Genomic DNA, 16930 nt, shown 5'->3' with positions numbered 1-16930 from the left:
CTCTCTTAGCTCTGGACTAATTAGGAAAGGTTAGACAGGAATACTTCAGTTTGCTGTCATGTGGTACCAGAAACTTTACTTGACTTCTGTAAGTGACAAGATCTACCAAAGCTTCTGAGCACAATGACAGCAGACTATGATAAACTCCCGTATGCCCCAGATTCACCTCCAATGACAGAACCAAAACATCAAAGCTTTCACAAGGTGGCCTGTATTTGTCTTAATTTCCTTCGCTGTTCTGTGAGACCAGATGTTTCTTGAGCCTCTGTACACCATTTGACCCCCTTCAACACTGCTTAAACATTGCTTCGTAATCAGTGACAATTACACCTGCTTCGTCCTTGGTTAATGTAATCGTGCATTCTTTCACTGCCTGGAAGTTGGATCATGTGATAAGGAAAGTAAAAAATGCTAATGAGGGGAAGTGGGAAACTCAAGACATATGATTCTGCATATCAGAAATGTGAATGTCAAGAACTTTTCCACTTACCACAGCATTTATTCCTATTCTGTCAACGTAGTGATACAGGGCTCAGCCGTTCCTTTTATTCTTTCAGAACCTTGCTGTGTCAGAAATACCCAAAAAATGGCTATCAAAGCAGCAACAATGAAATGGGGTCTTTTTCAATATAGAATGTTATTACACAGTAGTTTGTATACAGATTTATCTTTATGTAAGAGAACAAAAAAAGGGAAATGGGTGTAATGTGGGTCTGAAACTAGATGCTTGTCTTTTTCCATAAAACCCTTGCTGGAGTTTGAGTACCATTTGTCACTGAAGTCAGCCACTTTCTCTTTAGCTGTCAGTATTTGACAATAATGAAAGTATTTTTTTAATATAGTAATGAAAATGATGAGTGGGAGAGGACCTTTAAAACAGGACAGAGAAATAGGAGAAAGATGACTTATCTCTTTCTTCCAAATCTCCACTTCACTGTATTCTGTCCTGAAAAATAGTGTTTTCTCTTACTTCACCTTCAGAAATAAGAAAGTAACAAACTGGGTTAACTCTGCATTAAAATAGTTTTTCTCTTAACATAAATATAACTGAAGATAGTTCCCTTGTATATGATAACACATTTATTACAGACAATAATGCGTACTTTGAGATTTAATGGAACTAAAAATGAGTAACCAAAATGTGCTCTATAGCTATAGTCTTTCTTCAAGAAGAAAAATGAACAGTATGCCTCTGCAACTCTAGCTGCAAAGGTTACAGCTGATCATTCAACTTCCTTAAGTTCTGTGCTATAGAATTATTTTAATAATTATTATTTTAAAAGCTGAAAGTGATATTTTTGTTACAAGCAGGTTAACTTAAATATTTCCAATCCCTATGGCAGTTAATGTGGTGTAGAGTGTCTAAAGCAGCATTGTGCATTTAGCACAGTCACATTTGGTCAGCATTCAGTATTTTGAGTTGTTACATTCTCAGTGTGTGGGAAAAGTTGCGTTGTCTTTTCTTGACAGTTTCACCGAGTTACCTATTAGTAAAAGGATAGATTAACATGGATCTTGGTAGAAGACCTTTGTGCTGGTTACTGAAAGGAGAATGTGATTCAGCTCGAGAAATACATTGTTTAAGCTTTGTATAAATTATCAAGCAGGACAGTGTCCAATAAGAAGAGCATTTCTTCACTTTATTGCAGATCTTGTCACTTGTTCATTTATGCAGTAACTTCAATGGAATGTTTTTTTATCCAGAAAACCTCAAGAGGTTTTACAGTCTTCAGTTAACCTGCATTGTGATGCTTATGTAGCATTATATATAGTTGCAGAATTTTTGTTACAAAAATACCTTTTAATGTAACTGATATAAGAGTAATTTAATCACATCAAGAGCTTTAGTTGCTGGGGTTTTATCTCAGTTCACTCCAAATACTCCCAGATTTGCTCTGTGATTTTCATATAGTTTGAGTGCTTGTATATGTTTCTGTGATAAGTAAAATGATTGGTGTGCAGATGGAGTCAGGGCAAGCTTGTTGGCTAAATGCAGACATCCCAAATTTTTATTATAGGTTTACTTCAGTAGGTATGTATGCTTGTTTCCAACATGTGATCGTCTGAACAGTATAACTGCTAAGGCAAAAATGCATGGATTCTGCCTTTTCTGCTGTTAAGATTCAGTTCAGTATTTTTGGAAGTTAAAAAAACTTTTCCAGAGAATAGGACTAAGCGTTATGCACTGTGTTGTATGTCATATGCAAATCTCAGTTGATCCAGGTAACTTGAGGCTTGATGTACGGATAGATTTGTATGTTGATTTATGCCCTATACAGAGCTTAATTAACCATATGAGCCCTGCGATCGCACTCAATTACCACTTCTGTCTTTCATTGCCTGAAGTACTTGTAGTTAAGCACTTCAGGTTTTGCCAGTAGAGTTCAAGACTCTTACACTTCTGCTTTTAGGTATCTGGAAAATTAATAAGGCTTGTATGTACGTCTGTGTGTTTATCCAACTATGTTAAGAATAACTGGAATAGAAGCTGTTCTTTAAGACCTTCTTCACTTTCCAATCTTTGAATATCCAAAGCAAGGAATCTGTTGCATGTTAGTTTCCTTCTGCTCTTTTCACTTAGGCATGGAACCTGTTTTATGCTTTCAGGGCATAGTCAGTAATAACTGGTGCTTTTTCTGTATTTTCCAGAAGTTATTAGCTCCTTGAGATCCAGTAGCAACTACTTTGTTGAGGATTTTGTTACATATTAAATCGTTAAAAGGTTATTAAGGCTGCAAAATCAATAGCAGAGGTATAATTAAGGTGTCCTATCTGGCCGTGTTTTTCTGTGGAGCACTTCCGCATTTAGCGCAGAAGAGGCTCCAAGAATAAAGCTTTCAGTATTTTTTCCTCAATGTTTCTTCAGGTGGTACTTTTTCCTCCCGTTTATGTCCATTTCTGTACATACATGCTTCCTATCTCAGAGTCCCCATTATTGTTTTGTCCTGCCCTAGTATTTTGTCCTAGTATACTCTTAGCTGCCTGCTGGTTGTTCAGGAGCAGTTTTGCTGAGTATATTTATGCTGCTTGGCCTACTTAGAGCTCAACCTCTACATGCTTTCTGATCAGGGAATTTGTATATTCCAGTCATTTGCCCAGCCAGTCAGAAAACGTAGCTTCTGATCGATGAGCTGGCCACCTGTGCAGCACATTTGAACGGGTTAACCAAAAAGTAAACAGACAATTGCAGCCTTTTAAACTGCTTTATAAACCATGTGTTGTGCATATTTGCCTTAGGATTTTGTGTTCCCGACTATGGAAATGAATGATTTTATTTTTTATTATACAATTCACAAATCACATGCTAACTTCTGATTTGGCACCAGGATGTCTAAGCAGTGCAAGAAGTTTAATGCACAAGCTGTGTTTTGCTGAAGTATTTCTCTGTCTCTCTCTCATGCCTTTCTGTTTTGGGGGATTTTTCCCGCGTGAACCATTCTGTCAAATGCTAGACCAATGTATTACTCAATTTTTAGTTTCTCAAATTGCCTGTACTGCACAAAAGCTTTTCCACTACTTAAAACAAGAAAAACTTTGCTGCAGTTCAAAAATGTAAAGGAGACATGATCTTGAACAGACCACATAGGAAAAAAGTAAAGGATATATTATATTTTTTGGTACCTCATAGAAATGGCGTAATGGGATCTTGCTAAGAGTCTATCACAAAGTTATATTTGATTAGTTCCCAAAGTTTCTTCCATTTTCTTCACTTTTTGATAAATGCAGCACTGGCGAACAAGTGGTTGTGATTAGAAAAGTGAAGAAAGAATGACTTAAGCCTGCGCTACCATCAAAAACTCTGTATTAAGAAGAACATCCACAGGCAGGCACCCTGCTGAGATACCCTAACAATTGCAAATGCATTCCCTATAAAGTGTATTTAAGGAAGGACAGAAGCAGTTGGGTTCTTGATTGGGCCTGTGCAAATTATGAGAACACATTGGTGGTAAACGGCTTCACTCAGTCAGACATACAGCTGCTGATCTAAAACCAATTATTTAAGCAGCACTGTGCCATCTGGAGGGCTTCAACTGCTCAATTCAGTCCTGCTGTAGGTACTTGGACATTGGTTGTGTTGTGAAGTTGAACACCCACAAACTGGCTCCCCACGCTCAAGGACTGTGTTCGCAGAGCAGCTTTCATACAATGCTTTGTAGAATTAGACCCTGAAGCTGCCCAATTCAGGTTTTCCCATAAGTCATATCCTAAACATCACATGGGAATTCTATGAAAGAAACAGTCACTAAATTCTGCTATCAGGGGTAGCACTGTATTAAGTAAAATACTGCGTTCCTATGAATTTAGGTCTTTTTCATTTGCATCTTTATATAATTTCTGCAGAACACAAAGCAGCTGTCAGATGATATGAAGTCTTAGGGTGTCCACTGGCACTTGCGTCAGTTCAGTGCACCTGTCATGGAACTCAGTATTAAGGTTGGGAAGTTAGAATTGCTCACTACATTTTATTGTGAACTTTTGGGTGAGTGCTAGGATTTATCAGAGCCTAGTATTTCATAGCACTTTTTACACTCAGTAAACTGTTCTTGGTCTCAGATGCATAGAAGATTGTACAAGGAAAAGACCATTGTGTAATCTTAAGTGTCTTCTACAGAAGTAATTCAAAATAATCGAAATCTCTACTTAACTCATCGTAATATTCTAACTTCTACAGTAAAATAAAGAACAAAACCCAAAAAACCCAACCACAAAATCTCCTGTTTCACACTGCTTTCATACTGTTAATGATCTTGAAATGTTTCTAATTGAATGTATTTTGTATACCAGCAAATAATAAGCATTTATGCCTTCCTAATTAAACCATAGAATTTACCTCACAAGATTAGACTAGGAGTATGGAAATTGCAGTGATTTGTTTTGCTGGGGTTTTTTTTATTCATAAGTAGTACAAGAGGTCAGAAATAACTGCATGTATGCATTTCATCCTTTTTTTCTTCACAGAATATTATTGTACATTCAGATATGTTACAGTTTTATTGATCTTTTGTGCTTTGTGTATTCTTCCATAAATGGTCTGGATTTAAGTATTGAGAAGGAGGTGCCTTCTGAAGCAGCGTATGTTAATCCAACTTTGAAGTGAAATAAGTGTGTAGCACTTTTGGGTGAATATGGTATCCTGAGTACACCAAAACTGCGTACCGATAAGGAAGCCAGTGCCTCAGCTGTTGAACATGACTGTCATGGATAAGACTGCAAGAAAAATTATTCCTGATGAAGCTGCAGAGCATGTATAAAACCCATTCTCCTCAAACACTGAGTAAAATCCTAGGCCACCAGAGTTTCTCTGCATCTGTGGGTACTTCACCCCAGCAGGTTATCTGTCACCATGAAAACTTTCTCTTCAGAGTCACTCTGTTGCAGATGTAATTTCAGTAACACTGTGGCCATGGTAGAAAATGTCAGAGCAGGGTGATAAATTAATTAAATCTTAAATCTGAGATTTCTGCTATTTTAATACGAAGCTTTTTCTTTGTGATAGGCGTTTTCTGTGAAGGCTAGAATAGAAAAAGTGCATAATTTCTTAATACATTTTTTTACTCCTAAAAAACCAGCTACTGTAGCAAAACCCTAATATGATGGACATAGCTAAAGTAAATAATGGCATTTTTCAGCGACTTCAGAATAAGATGTCATCAAGAACTTTTTTTTATGCACTAAAGAGTTTTAGCATCTCACGATGCATTCCCCATTTAAAAAAAAAAAAAAAAAAAAAAAAAAAGGAACCAACCTTCTACCCAAATACTCATGAACAAAAAATATATGGTAATCCTGAATGTGTTTTGTAGCTCTTTGTGCCTGCTTCTTTAAGCCTTTCATACATGGTTCACCCATTCCAGAGAAAATGTCTGTGCTTTGTTCAGCCTTTTTCATAAAGGAAACCCATGTGCAAAACCTGGGACTGTTTTATTGATGCTAGAAAGAGAACTGGGTCCTCAGCTTCAGCCTAGTTTCTGCCTTCTTCCTTCATTATTTAGGTAGAAAAAACTTTCCATAGGTCAAACATAAAGCATCTTTTGCATTGTGTAGATAAAGGGGTATTACACTGTTCACTGCATAAATTACTTTGATTTATTTAGATACACACATTGGATTTATTATGGCTAATGTAGATGTAGCAAGCAAGATAATTTGAAAAAAGATACAAATAATATGTTATCATTTTTTTAAATATTTCCCATTTCACATCAACAGCTGGTTATAGGTAGTTAAAAAGATTTTATTGTTACTTATGTTCTACTGAAATCTTTCTGTACTCCTTCACATTTTGGGAGCCTTTTCAGTGAATTTACCAGCTTTACGGTTATGGTGTTCTGGTGTGGATTTTGTAAACAGGCCATACAGACTTTTCTTAAATGTTTTATCTAGCAGAAGGATTATAACTGGATCTAAACTACTCTTAGCAGCAGCAAGACAAGTAAGAAAATTTTTAATCTCCACTAGATAGTTTAACCTTGGGCAGTCATTATTTGTAAGCAGTACATTAAAAATTGGCCTAAAAATATGATATGGAAGAAAGCAGACGGTTAATGTTATCTGGATTACAAGAATATTTCTTTTCACTGTACTGTAAATTAGATGTTTTTCTCCAATGCAGGTATTTTTTTGTATATTACTCAGATGTCTGGTAAGAGAATAGTATGACAACAAAACTGTCAAAAAAGATACAAAAAAACACGCAGTGGCAAGAGAAGCTGCAATCATTACAGTAAATCCACCAGCTTCTACCCTGACATTGTAGCATCTGTGAAATTCTTCCGCAGCCCGTGCCTGGACATCATATGTTATAGCTGTTACCGTTATGCAGAGCACCGTAAGCCATATAATGATGCACAAATATTTAGCAAATTTTGGCTGACGAAACTTTTCAAGTACACATCTGTAAAAGTTTTCATTAACTGCTGGAGAGTATTGTGTGTCACTGTTTTTCTTCAGTGTTGCGTACTGACTTAGAGCAGTTGAACATAAAATTATAATTGTAACATATATACTGACATGCATTATGAGAGTCCCAAGGCGATATGCTATTCTACATGCTACAGAGTCATAAGTCCATTGGTACCCTTTTGCAAAATAGGCAGCCAGAAAAGGCATTGTGCTACATATGAGTAAATTTGCAGCAAGAAGGTTTGCCAGGTAAATGTATTGTGTTCTTTTTGTGGATGCTTGCCTTGAAAATATCCAGGCAGCGAGAATATTTCCAAAACTTCCAGCAGGAAATAGGAAAGAGTAGATGACTGGTAGAGCTACAGTAGTAGCTAAGGATGGCTGAAGAAGACACGTTGAATTTCTCATTTATCCCGGTATTTCTTGAATGAATGGTCAGAGCTGAAACACAATTAAAAGAAGTATTCTTCTGTAATGTGCATTTAATGTCTCTTTTATTCTTTGCACTTATCTTAACTGTTGCATTTCTCCCCTGCTTTTCAGTGTTACTAACGGCTTTTGTCCTCTGGGGTTATCATCTTGAGTTTGCATGAAGTTACTGTTTGGGTGTTCTCTTCCACTGACACTTAGTGAGGAAAAGTTGGCTGATGTTAAACCCCAAAGATTTTACATGCATAGAATCTAATAAAATAAATTAGGAAACAAAAGGTTCAAGCTAAGGTCTGACAATAACTTACGTGGTCTTGGTTTGTTTCTTAATCTTCTGGAACATCTGTAACCTACTTTGGAAACCACTTCTAGACTACTTTAAGTTAAATAAGCAAAATAAGTGCAAAGTATTACTTTAATTGCAGAAATGCAGAGGGATATTCTGTACCTCCCTTTAAGTACCAGTTAAACTGCATGATGCAGGCATATGGCTAGATGCATTTATTTTGTGCTGATGTCTGTATCTAATATTGATTTGTTCAGAGCTCCAATCTTAGATGTACATTTTGCACAAACAATTCAGTCTGTAGTTTTAAACATATGAAATTGTTGTTGAAAACAGCAATATATTTATTTTTTCCAAGTTCAGTTTTCAATCTTTTCTCAGTTTTCACACTGAAAATAAGAAATCAAGGCTCTATAAATGGCTGCATATAAAAACCTGGCATCCCAGCTCACTAACCTGTAGTGAGGAGAGATTTTACTGGTTTGGTGAAGTGTATCCTAGTTAACTTTTGTTCCATATAAAATCATGTGGAAAAAATTAACAGATTTGAAACTTACAGGCAGATAATAGTTTTTTTTAAACAGCTGTAAGCAAATGAACTCAGATACCAAAAAGGTTTCTGTGTAGCTATGATAAAAAGCACAGACACCAAGCTGATTAGATAGTAAAAAGTTGTAAAAGTCGTATTTAAAAATTATGCTGTAGGCCATATTTGACAACTTGCAAATTAAACTAACTTTTACAGCTGTTGCATTTTAGTGTACACTAAGTTCCATATGGTTGTTGAACCAAAATGTATTAAATTATTTTATTACAGTGAGTTAAATTCATGAAGTAGTTGTTGAATTTAGTCATTTAGAATTCTAATGATCTTTTTTTGTGTCAGTGCCCAAATTCTGTCAGGTGAAACAAAAAAGTAGTAGTTTTAAGCTTACCTATACAAGCTGTAGGTGCCTTCCCTTGCAGAGAGCAAGTTTTTCTGTCTGAGGTCCTTTTTATCTCCACTGCTGCAATGAAAAGGATGATACTTGAATCTGGAAAGTACAGTTAAGAACAATATCTCTCTGACACAAGTAGGTTTTCAGAATGTTCGCTTTTCTTTTACAGTGTCAAAAAAAGACTAGGCATTTAAAGTTCAGACAAGGTGATGATGTCTGTGCAAACAAGACTTTGAAATTAGGTCAGGATGCAGCTCCGTTAGAGAAGTAAGTAAAAAGAATAAGATAGTGTGGAAAAGTGATTGTAACAGTCCTTTGGTCATGTAAGTATGGCACAGAAACACCTTACAGTCCTTCGTATAGCACTTTCCTCTTTTTGGGGGTGGAGTGATTGTTACTGTCGTTCTCTTTAGGACTGCCCACGTTCCAGAGTGAAAAAAAAAAAATGCTATTTTATGCATGAAAACTTGTATTTTCAATGACGTTTAACTGTTCTTCAGCTCAAAGAGCTATCACAAAGCTGACTGCCTATTCCTGAAGCCCACATACAATAATACTGTATCGATGGCTGTCCCTCGTATGAGTGACCACATGAACATGTCTGGTCTCGTCAGATGATGGATTATGTGGAGGCAATTTACAGCTGATGCATTCTAGGCATCAGCTGGGGAAAAGTGACTTTGTGTCCAAGAAATATAGTGGTTTATACCAATAATCCAAAAGTGGGCACAGGATAATTTCCTTGCTCCACAGGAAAGGTTTGATCACAGATTAGTCAACCTTTGTTCAGCTCTGCAGAGCTTGAGACCTTTGAATTTCCTTCTGTCTGATACATCTGTGGTTGTCAGATACAGCTTTTCAAGAGCTATAAATAAGTTACTTCATGAAAACAGAGGAGATACCATATAAAAACTTCTGCAATTTTGGTAAGGTTCTGGTTTTGTTAGTTTTGCTTTGTTTAAATGTACACTGTAAACTTTATGTTTAAAAATCCACTTCGGTGATCTACAATCAGTTTTATTGTTCAGCTTCTTTTTTGTAATATTATTATTATTACTAAAATTATGGATGTATATACTGGGCTCCTATTTATACTACATAGTTGATCTCGTTTAAGAGTAAATTTAAGTGAGGGAAACTTCCTGTGGAGTATTACTGATTAGTTTGTAATGCTGTGATTAGTTTGCATGTACTTTAGTTCTTGTTTCTGCTAGATGTAGTTATACCTTGTTTTCATTTTTTCCACTTTTAAATGTATAGATACATTAAAATTTGTCCTAACAGAAAGAATAGTTTATTAATTAAATATTTAATAGTCTCTTAGGTAGTTTTACAAGTCCTTGTTACTGTGGTGTTCCATCCAGGTTTAGACACAAGAATGCGTATCCTGAAAATTTGCTAAGAGGAAGCATGCCAAAAAATGGTGTGAGCAGTTCCAGTTAGCAGGGGTTTTTTTATTTTTATTATTTAGTTTGCTATTAACTTAGACTGTAGTATTTCTAATTCAATGACCATAACTTGCTGTAGGAAGAGGTAACGCTACATTTTTTTCTGAATTGTTATATGAGAATAATTATTATACTGAATTACAGTCTCAGACTTTATTTTTGAACTGATTAGTGAGGTGAATAACAAAGGAATCAGACAATATGATTAAAAAAAAAAAAAAAACCAACCCCAGAAGTACAGTTGCAGTTGGTTCTAAGCTGTAGTAAGCACCTTCCTTATTCTTTTAGTGAACTCTTTCCATTCTCCTAACGTATAAATGGCATATTTTATCTAAAATGTATTTGATAATATTCAGATAGTACAAGTGCATCTTTTACAGAAGTCATTCTTAAGTTCTTCATGATGACCTTTATGTACATTCTTCACCTTAATTATTTATATCTCCTGTACTCTTCAACCATGATCACTTTCTAATTTATATGTGTTACTAGATCTTATATGCCAGTAGGCAGCATATGTTGAATTTTGCCATTATAGGCAGGCAACTTATTTTGTGGCCCAAAAGCACAAAACCAGGAAAATTCCCAGTGGTGAAAGGTATTTCAGTTAGCCATTTATAACCCATACCTAGCATTTATGTAGTATAATCATATATGACAGAGTGATCCACTTAGAGGCTGCTTGGCCATTTCCTCTTCCCTCCGCCTACTCGAGATGACAGAAGACAGCCCAGTCAGCCTCGTATCTCCTCGTGCCTGTCACAGACCAAATGGACAACTGGACTGTTCCTGCTGTACAACAGGGTACATAACGTGTTGACAGCAGTTGCTCTCTGTAGGATGGGAGAAGGCAGCAGCTCAGTTACCTCTAGCTTCTGTAGCAGTCCTGGCTCTCTTTGTGCTGGGGAAGGCCCAAGAGATGCACTCAGTCTCTGCACCTTGAAGGATGGAAGGCAAGTGCTGAGGATATGGCACAGAAAATATGTGACCCTGGCTATGGCTGCTGTGGGTGCTGAGGATGAATCAGATGCATAGCGTGCAGCAGCCTTTAACTTGGATTTAATTTAAGTACTTTGAATTTAATCTACGGTATGGTGTTTAATACCAAGATAAGTCTCTAAGATGCACTGGCTACTACACAAGTGCAATCAATACTTTCTTTCCAAAAAACCCAAAACATTTACCAAGTAGCTTGTCTAGAGCTTTGACTTTTGGTGCTTAGTTTTTGTTGGACGTGTTTTTTCCTTAAACATTAAAATTGAAAGTTTTTTTGACTGTATAAACTCTTAAGACAGATGCACTACACGATAACCATTTTCAGTTGGACATCTGTATCGGGAGAGTTGTTGCAGAGCGCCATGGTTCCTTTCTGCCTGCTTATCAGCTTTCCATGCAGGGTGCCCCAGTGTGTGCGCAGCTCTTCTCCTGACTTGATCTAATGAAGGTTTTAGCTGTAGTCAGTGTATGTATTCAATATTGTAAAAAGTGCTTATCAAAGCAAAATCATCTAAGCTCATGTTTAAATCTACTGTAGGTTAGTCAAGCACTGTGCTGAATCAGTGAAGATAAAATATTTGGCAGGTTTGAGCTGAGTCTATGTTTGCTGTTCACTAATGATTTATTTTTGACAGTTTTAGACCTGCCTGTACGGTTCAGCAAAATAGACCCAGAATGAAAGTTCTTACATTGTTCGATGAATTACAAGTGCATGCAGTGTAACTCTGCGGCATCCTTAGGGATATAGAAATGGGGATATATTGCACTTCTTGCTTCAATTCTTTGGTTGTCATAAAATATGCAAAGTTAATAGTTTCACAGACTCCAGAGGGTTGTTTTACATAATGAAAACACAGGCCAGACAATGTCTTTTAGGTAGGACAACTTAGCTTGAAGTTGACAGTGCTAACAAAATTAATCTTCCAACATTTTTATGCTTCAGGTCTTCGTTGCTAAATACTTTGTATTTTTCCATAGTAAGGAATTCCATAGTAAGTCACACATTCCTTGTGCAGCTCCCAGAGCACTCTTTAACTGCATTTGCTTCTAAAAAAGCAGTGGCTGTGTAGTTTACTTTTAACTTTAGAAATTGGTTTTGATTTGAAAACTATTGATTATCATAGCCAAATAGGAAGCTTTCTCTGTATTTTTCTGCACTGTACTGTAATTTGTCTTTTTTCAAGTTAAGTATGTTTATGTGTAACAGCTTTTTGGCTTTTCCAAGTTCTTGTTAAGCTTCTGTGAAAACACAAAAGTAATAAAGCAAAAATAAAAACCTAAAACATGGCAGTAAAAGCAAAACTGATACTTAAAAGGTGGATTCTGTTGGCTGCAAGCTGGGAAGTTCTGGCTGCAAAATTAATTCCTTGCTGGTAAAGAACATTTCTATACCCCCTGACAAAAATGATCCTGCGTTTTCATCAGACTTTTAATTTGTTGTTAACCATGCTTATGGTAACATCTTCACCAAGTGAGAGTTTTTGTGGAAGGAACTGCAGGCATATTTTTGTTTTTAAAGCACAGTCATTTGTATCTGTGGTTTGAGAGTTCTATGAAGAAGCTTTGTAATAAGTGCAAAGGTGTACTGCCCCTCTCTGTATGCACACTTACAGGAACCAGGACTCACCATTTACAGACAAAAACAAGATAACTTCTGAAGGTACCAGGATGTATTATTGTGGTATATTTTAAATAATTGATTCAGCTTGTTAAGACATGGGCTTATAAGTAAACTCTTTGCTTTTTTTATCCTCATTTTGTTTCTTACTTTGCAGTACTACGACACACAATTAGCCATTTCCCTGCCATTCATGTTCTTATTTCTACACTTAGCTCTCTAACTGTGCAGTTTGAATGTTAAGGCTTTTTCCAGCTTCATCCCTTCCCCCCAGTTACTCTCATCTCACAATGTCGTGAACAACTTCTGTGCAAGGATTTTTTTTTCACTCTACTACAGTAAATGGTGATAGCTTTGTAGCACCTTCTCCATTCTCTTGGATTCTACAGAGCCCTCAGGAGTTGGGATTTTGTTTAAGGGATGGGAAGAAGGCTGGCAGAAGGTTTCCAGTGCCACAGAGAATATGTTGAAGATATATTTTGGATTGGTGGAACATGATCAATGGGTTCTTTTTGTCTGTACACTTTGTTTGTACTGTGCAACACAACTCCCTCCTCTCTGCTCTGATTCTGAATGTGCTTTTGGAGAGAGCATTGTACTAAAGCACTCGTTTGTGAACTTTCCAGTTCCAGGAATAATATGCCTCTCAGTTGTTTCTCAGTGATGTAAGTTGCACTCCTCTTCTGTGGTTTCATTGACTGATGTTGGGGAAGTTGTTCAATCAAATTTCTCCATGTTGCGTTACCAAAACAATTGATACTTGTCTGTCCTCAGGAAAAATACCAGTTTGCAGGTTAAAGCCATAACTACAGTTAATTTCAGTGTGAAGATGAAAGTTGGTGTGGTTTAACCCTGGTAGGCAGGTAAGCCCCACACAGCCGCTCGCTCACTCCCCCTCAGTGGGCCAGGGAAGAGAATCAGAAGGGTAAAAGTGTGAGAACTTGTTTACGCTTTCTGTCTCTTCCCCCTCCTGTGCTTGTGGCTGCTGTGCTGCAGAACAGGCTGCTGCTTCTGAGGCTCCTTCCTGCTCCCTGTAACACGCTCTGGTCAAACCTTTCATTGTCTTGAACGCTTTGAGCCCCATAATGGGCATCAAAAAGGGTTGTTGTTAAATCCCAGTAGGCAGCTAAGTCTCATGCAGCTGCTCGCTTACTCCCCTTCCAGTGAGTTGAGGGGGATAACTAGTAGGGTAAAAGTGAGAAAACTCATGGTTTGAGATAAAGAGAGTTTAATAAGTTTAAAGAAAAGGGGGGGAGTTAAAAAAAAAGAAAAACAAGACCAGGAAAAACAAGTGATGCAAAAAAACCTAACTGCTCACCCCCAGCTGACTGATGCCCAGCCAGTTTCTGAGAAATGTCAGCCCTGGCAAAGTTCCTCCTCAGCTTTTATTGATAAGCATGAGGTCATGTGGTGTGGTCAGTTGGGGCCAGCTGTTCCAGCTGTGTCGCCTCCCAGCTGCTTGTGCCCCCCCAGCCTGCTCCCGGTGGGGTGAGAAGCAGAAAAGCCCTTGGCTCTGCAGGAGCTGCTCAGCAATAGCTGAAACATCTCTGTGTTGTCAATGCTGTTTTCATCAAAAAACCTAAACATAGCCCCATACAAGCTACTGTGAAGAAATTTAACTCTATCCCAGCCAAAACCAGTACAGCTCTTTACTCAAACCAGGTACACTTTGTTATGTTTATGATTAAAGTTGTGAACTTTTATCTGGCAAACAGTTTTGTTTCTTGGCTTATGTTTCCCATTCATTTTAAGGAATATATGCATGACAATGTAGCTGTCAATGTATTTGTCAAGTCTAAAAGGCATAGAAGTGACTAGCCAGCACGTGTATTGTATATGCACTTCATAACTAGTCTGTATTCTAATGAGAAATATGCACTCCTTTTTACATAGTAAAGTGATATTTTGGTACACCAACTGGAATTTGAGGGTCCACTGTGGATTTGAATAAAGAAGGAAAATGAGGTTCATGCAGGTTATGTGAAGATGTGTGTTGACTTAAGCTCTGCTTACAGAAAGAAGAATAAATAGCATGATTTTCATGTTGAAATTCAGCTGAAGACTCAACTAATTGCTGCAATTGGCCCTGATAGGAAGCACTGCTAAGAGAAAAAGTAAGAGACACTGTAAAGAGACTAATTATACGGTCATTTGACATGTCACAGTGTAACTTTCAGCAGACCTCCCAAGATGCTTCAGGACTGTTTGCTCTTCAGCAATATTGTTCTGCAGAGCCTGGCATCTTACCTTCAAATGTGGGAAAATTGATTGCAGAAAAAATTGTGTAAGGATTAAATAATTTTAAAACATGCTACCTGCTTTTGGGTTTTGGTCAGTAGTAATTGTTTCCTACATGACAGTGCTGTCTAGTTTCAGATCCCTTTCTGACCCAGTTGATACATCCGACCTTTAACATCTTGAAGCACTGATTTACATAGTTGTGAAAATCCATAAGTATTTTCACTTGTCTGGTTGCTTTTTGGGGTTGTTTCTTTCTTCTAACTGCTACTCCCTTAATGTCACACTCTTGACAAGGATCATATAGACATACCTGCTCCCCTCTTCTGTGCCGTATCTGCTATTCTAGGCTTGCTCCCTTTCAGATTTTCATTTCTGAGCTGAAGAGTTATTTATTTAATGTAGTCTGAATATAATCTGTATCATATAAATTATACAACAGCACAATGATGACTTCTCAGTTTTCTTCCTACTAACAGTCTACTTGCACTTCTGTTGCTGTTGAGGAGAGAGTTGTATCTTGAACTTTGTTTAGGTTTAACTACCCCAAAAAATTGTGTGTTTTCTGAAAACTTTGTCATCTCCTCATTCTCACTCATTCCAGATTGCAGTGTTAAACATGTTTGTAAACTTACCTATTTGCAGATTCTTGAGGAATATCATGAAGAAAGAAGACACTTTATTTTTAAGCTTTCTTTCCAGTTTTTAACCAATTGCAAAACAAGAATTAACACCTGACATCTGAGGGTTTCTTAGAGCCTTTAGTAAGTGACCTTGCTGAAGTCCAAGTATACCATATCACCTTTATCCTGATGCTTCTCAGCTCTTCCTGAGAGCTCCTCTGATACTGATTTTCTGGTAGATTGGCTTCCCTCAAACAAATCTATTCTCTTTTCCCTAGGGTACCTTATATGCCGAAGCTTGCCTAGTTTTATTTGTTTTTATAGGTTTGATGGTTTTGCCTAATAGGAACATTAGACTCTAGCTCCTGAAATCTCTTTAAAAGATTTGGGTCATATTTGTTGCTTGTGTACAGAGATTGGTTTAAGCGAAAGATTATCCTATATTGAAATGTTTAATGTGTAACATGTAGTCCTGGGAAAGCTTTACTTGTCGATATTTCTTCTAAATTTTTTTCTCTGAAACCTTGTCTGCTGATGCTGTGCATGGCTTCCTTGGTGCTCCTTCCCTATGATATGTAAAGAACGGCTGTCACATAGAACACATCTGGATCAATGCAAATAGGTGTTTAAGGCTTTCCTCTTAAAGAAAATACTGAGTAGATTTCACTGTTCAAATTACTAAAAACAAAAAAGCCCACATAATGCTATTCCCATGATGGACCAGAATCTTGAACTTGTACTGCATGACTATTTTTCTGTTGTCCTTTCATGTATTTAGTTGCTTACAACATAACATTATAATAACCAAGTAAATGTTACATGATTTACAAAAGTATGCCCACAATACTAAGGTGGTCTTTTGTCCTGTGGAACACATTTCTATTTGCCTTTGGCTTTGAAAGTCACCTTCATTTTTAGCATTGAAGCTGTGCTATGACGTGATTTTCTGAAGACATCTGAAGTCTATTTTTGCAGTCATGCAGTGTCCCTGAATTGCAGTCCTTGTAAATGAAAATTCTGGTTTAAACAGAACACTTTCTTTAAAAGAATTATAGAATTCAAATTTTGTTCAAGCCGCACCGTGTCGTTCATGTCCGTCCTGTTCTGTGTGCCCAACCCCACAACCCCTGGCCTGGTGATCAGTGTCATCAATCAGTCACTGATGGTAGAAGAAATAGACAAAGAAAGAATGATGAGATAATATATACATCTTGTGAAATGATAATTTATAAACTTCACTAGATTCACTAGAATTGATGTTACTATGTAGAGCTACTGTACTGCATAGGAGAATTGCAGAGGACAAGGAACTGCTATTCCCTGTGCTGTACAAATACAGAACCAAGACATTTCTTGCTTCAGCATAATGCACTAGAATGACAGGATGACAAATAAAATATCCTGAAAAAATATAACGCAGTTGTAGTGAGAATCAATCAGAAATTGCTGTA

General features: G+C 37.0%; 2 protein-coding genes and 1 long non-coding RNA gene across 24 annotated transcripts in view; 2 read left to right on the top strand and 1 right to left on the bottom strand.

Annotated features, from left to right (window-relative positions):
- Positions 1 to 16930, top strand: part of CASK (calcium/calmodulin dependent serine protein kinase) — a 226172-nt gene that overhangs the window by 104373 nt on the left and 104869 nt on the right. The window lies entirely within an intron of this gene.
- GPR82 (G protein-coupled receptor 82) lies at positions 1617 to 8881 on the bottom strand. The gene is made up of 2 exons (XM_027782548.2): positions 8554 to 8881; positions 1617 to 7344 (listed from the first exon to the last, which is right to left on the bottom strand). Exon 2 carries the CDS (start codon positions 7309 to 7311, stop codon positions 6277 to 6279), a length of 1035 nt encoding a protein of 344 aa, XP_027638349.1. The 5' UTR covers positions 7312 to 7344; positions 8554 to 8881; the 3' UTR covers positions 1617 to 6276.
- On the top strand, positions 9039 to 16098 carry LOC129784373 (uncharacterized). Its single transcript, XR_008747036.1, has 2 exons — positions 9039 to 9482; positions 10682 to 16098. It is a non-coding gene; the product is annotated as an uncharacterized LOC129784373 (long non-coding RNA).

Source organism: Falco peregrinus, chromosome 4 (genome assembly GCF_023634155.1).
Source record: "Falco peregrinus isolate bFalPer1 chromosome 4, bFalPer1.pri, whole genome shotgun sequence".
NCBI classification, from domain to species: domain Eukaryota; kingdom Metazoa; phylum Chordata; class Aves; order Falconiformes; family Falconidae; genus Falco; species Falco peregrinus.
This window is presented reverse-complemented; position numbering and strand designations above follow the sequence as displayed.

Excerpts from the sequence above, each read along its gene's own strand:
- GPR82 (XM_027782548.2), bottom strand. The coding sequence starts at position 7,311 with ATGAGAAATTCAACGTGTCTTCTTCAGCCATCCTTAGCTACTACTGTA.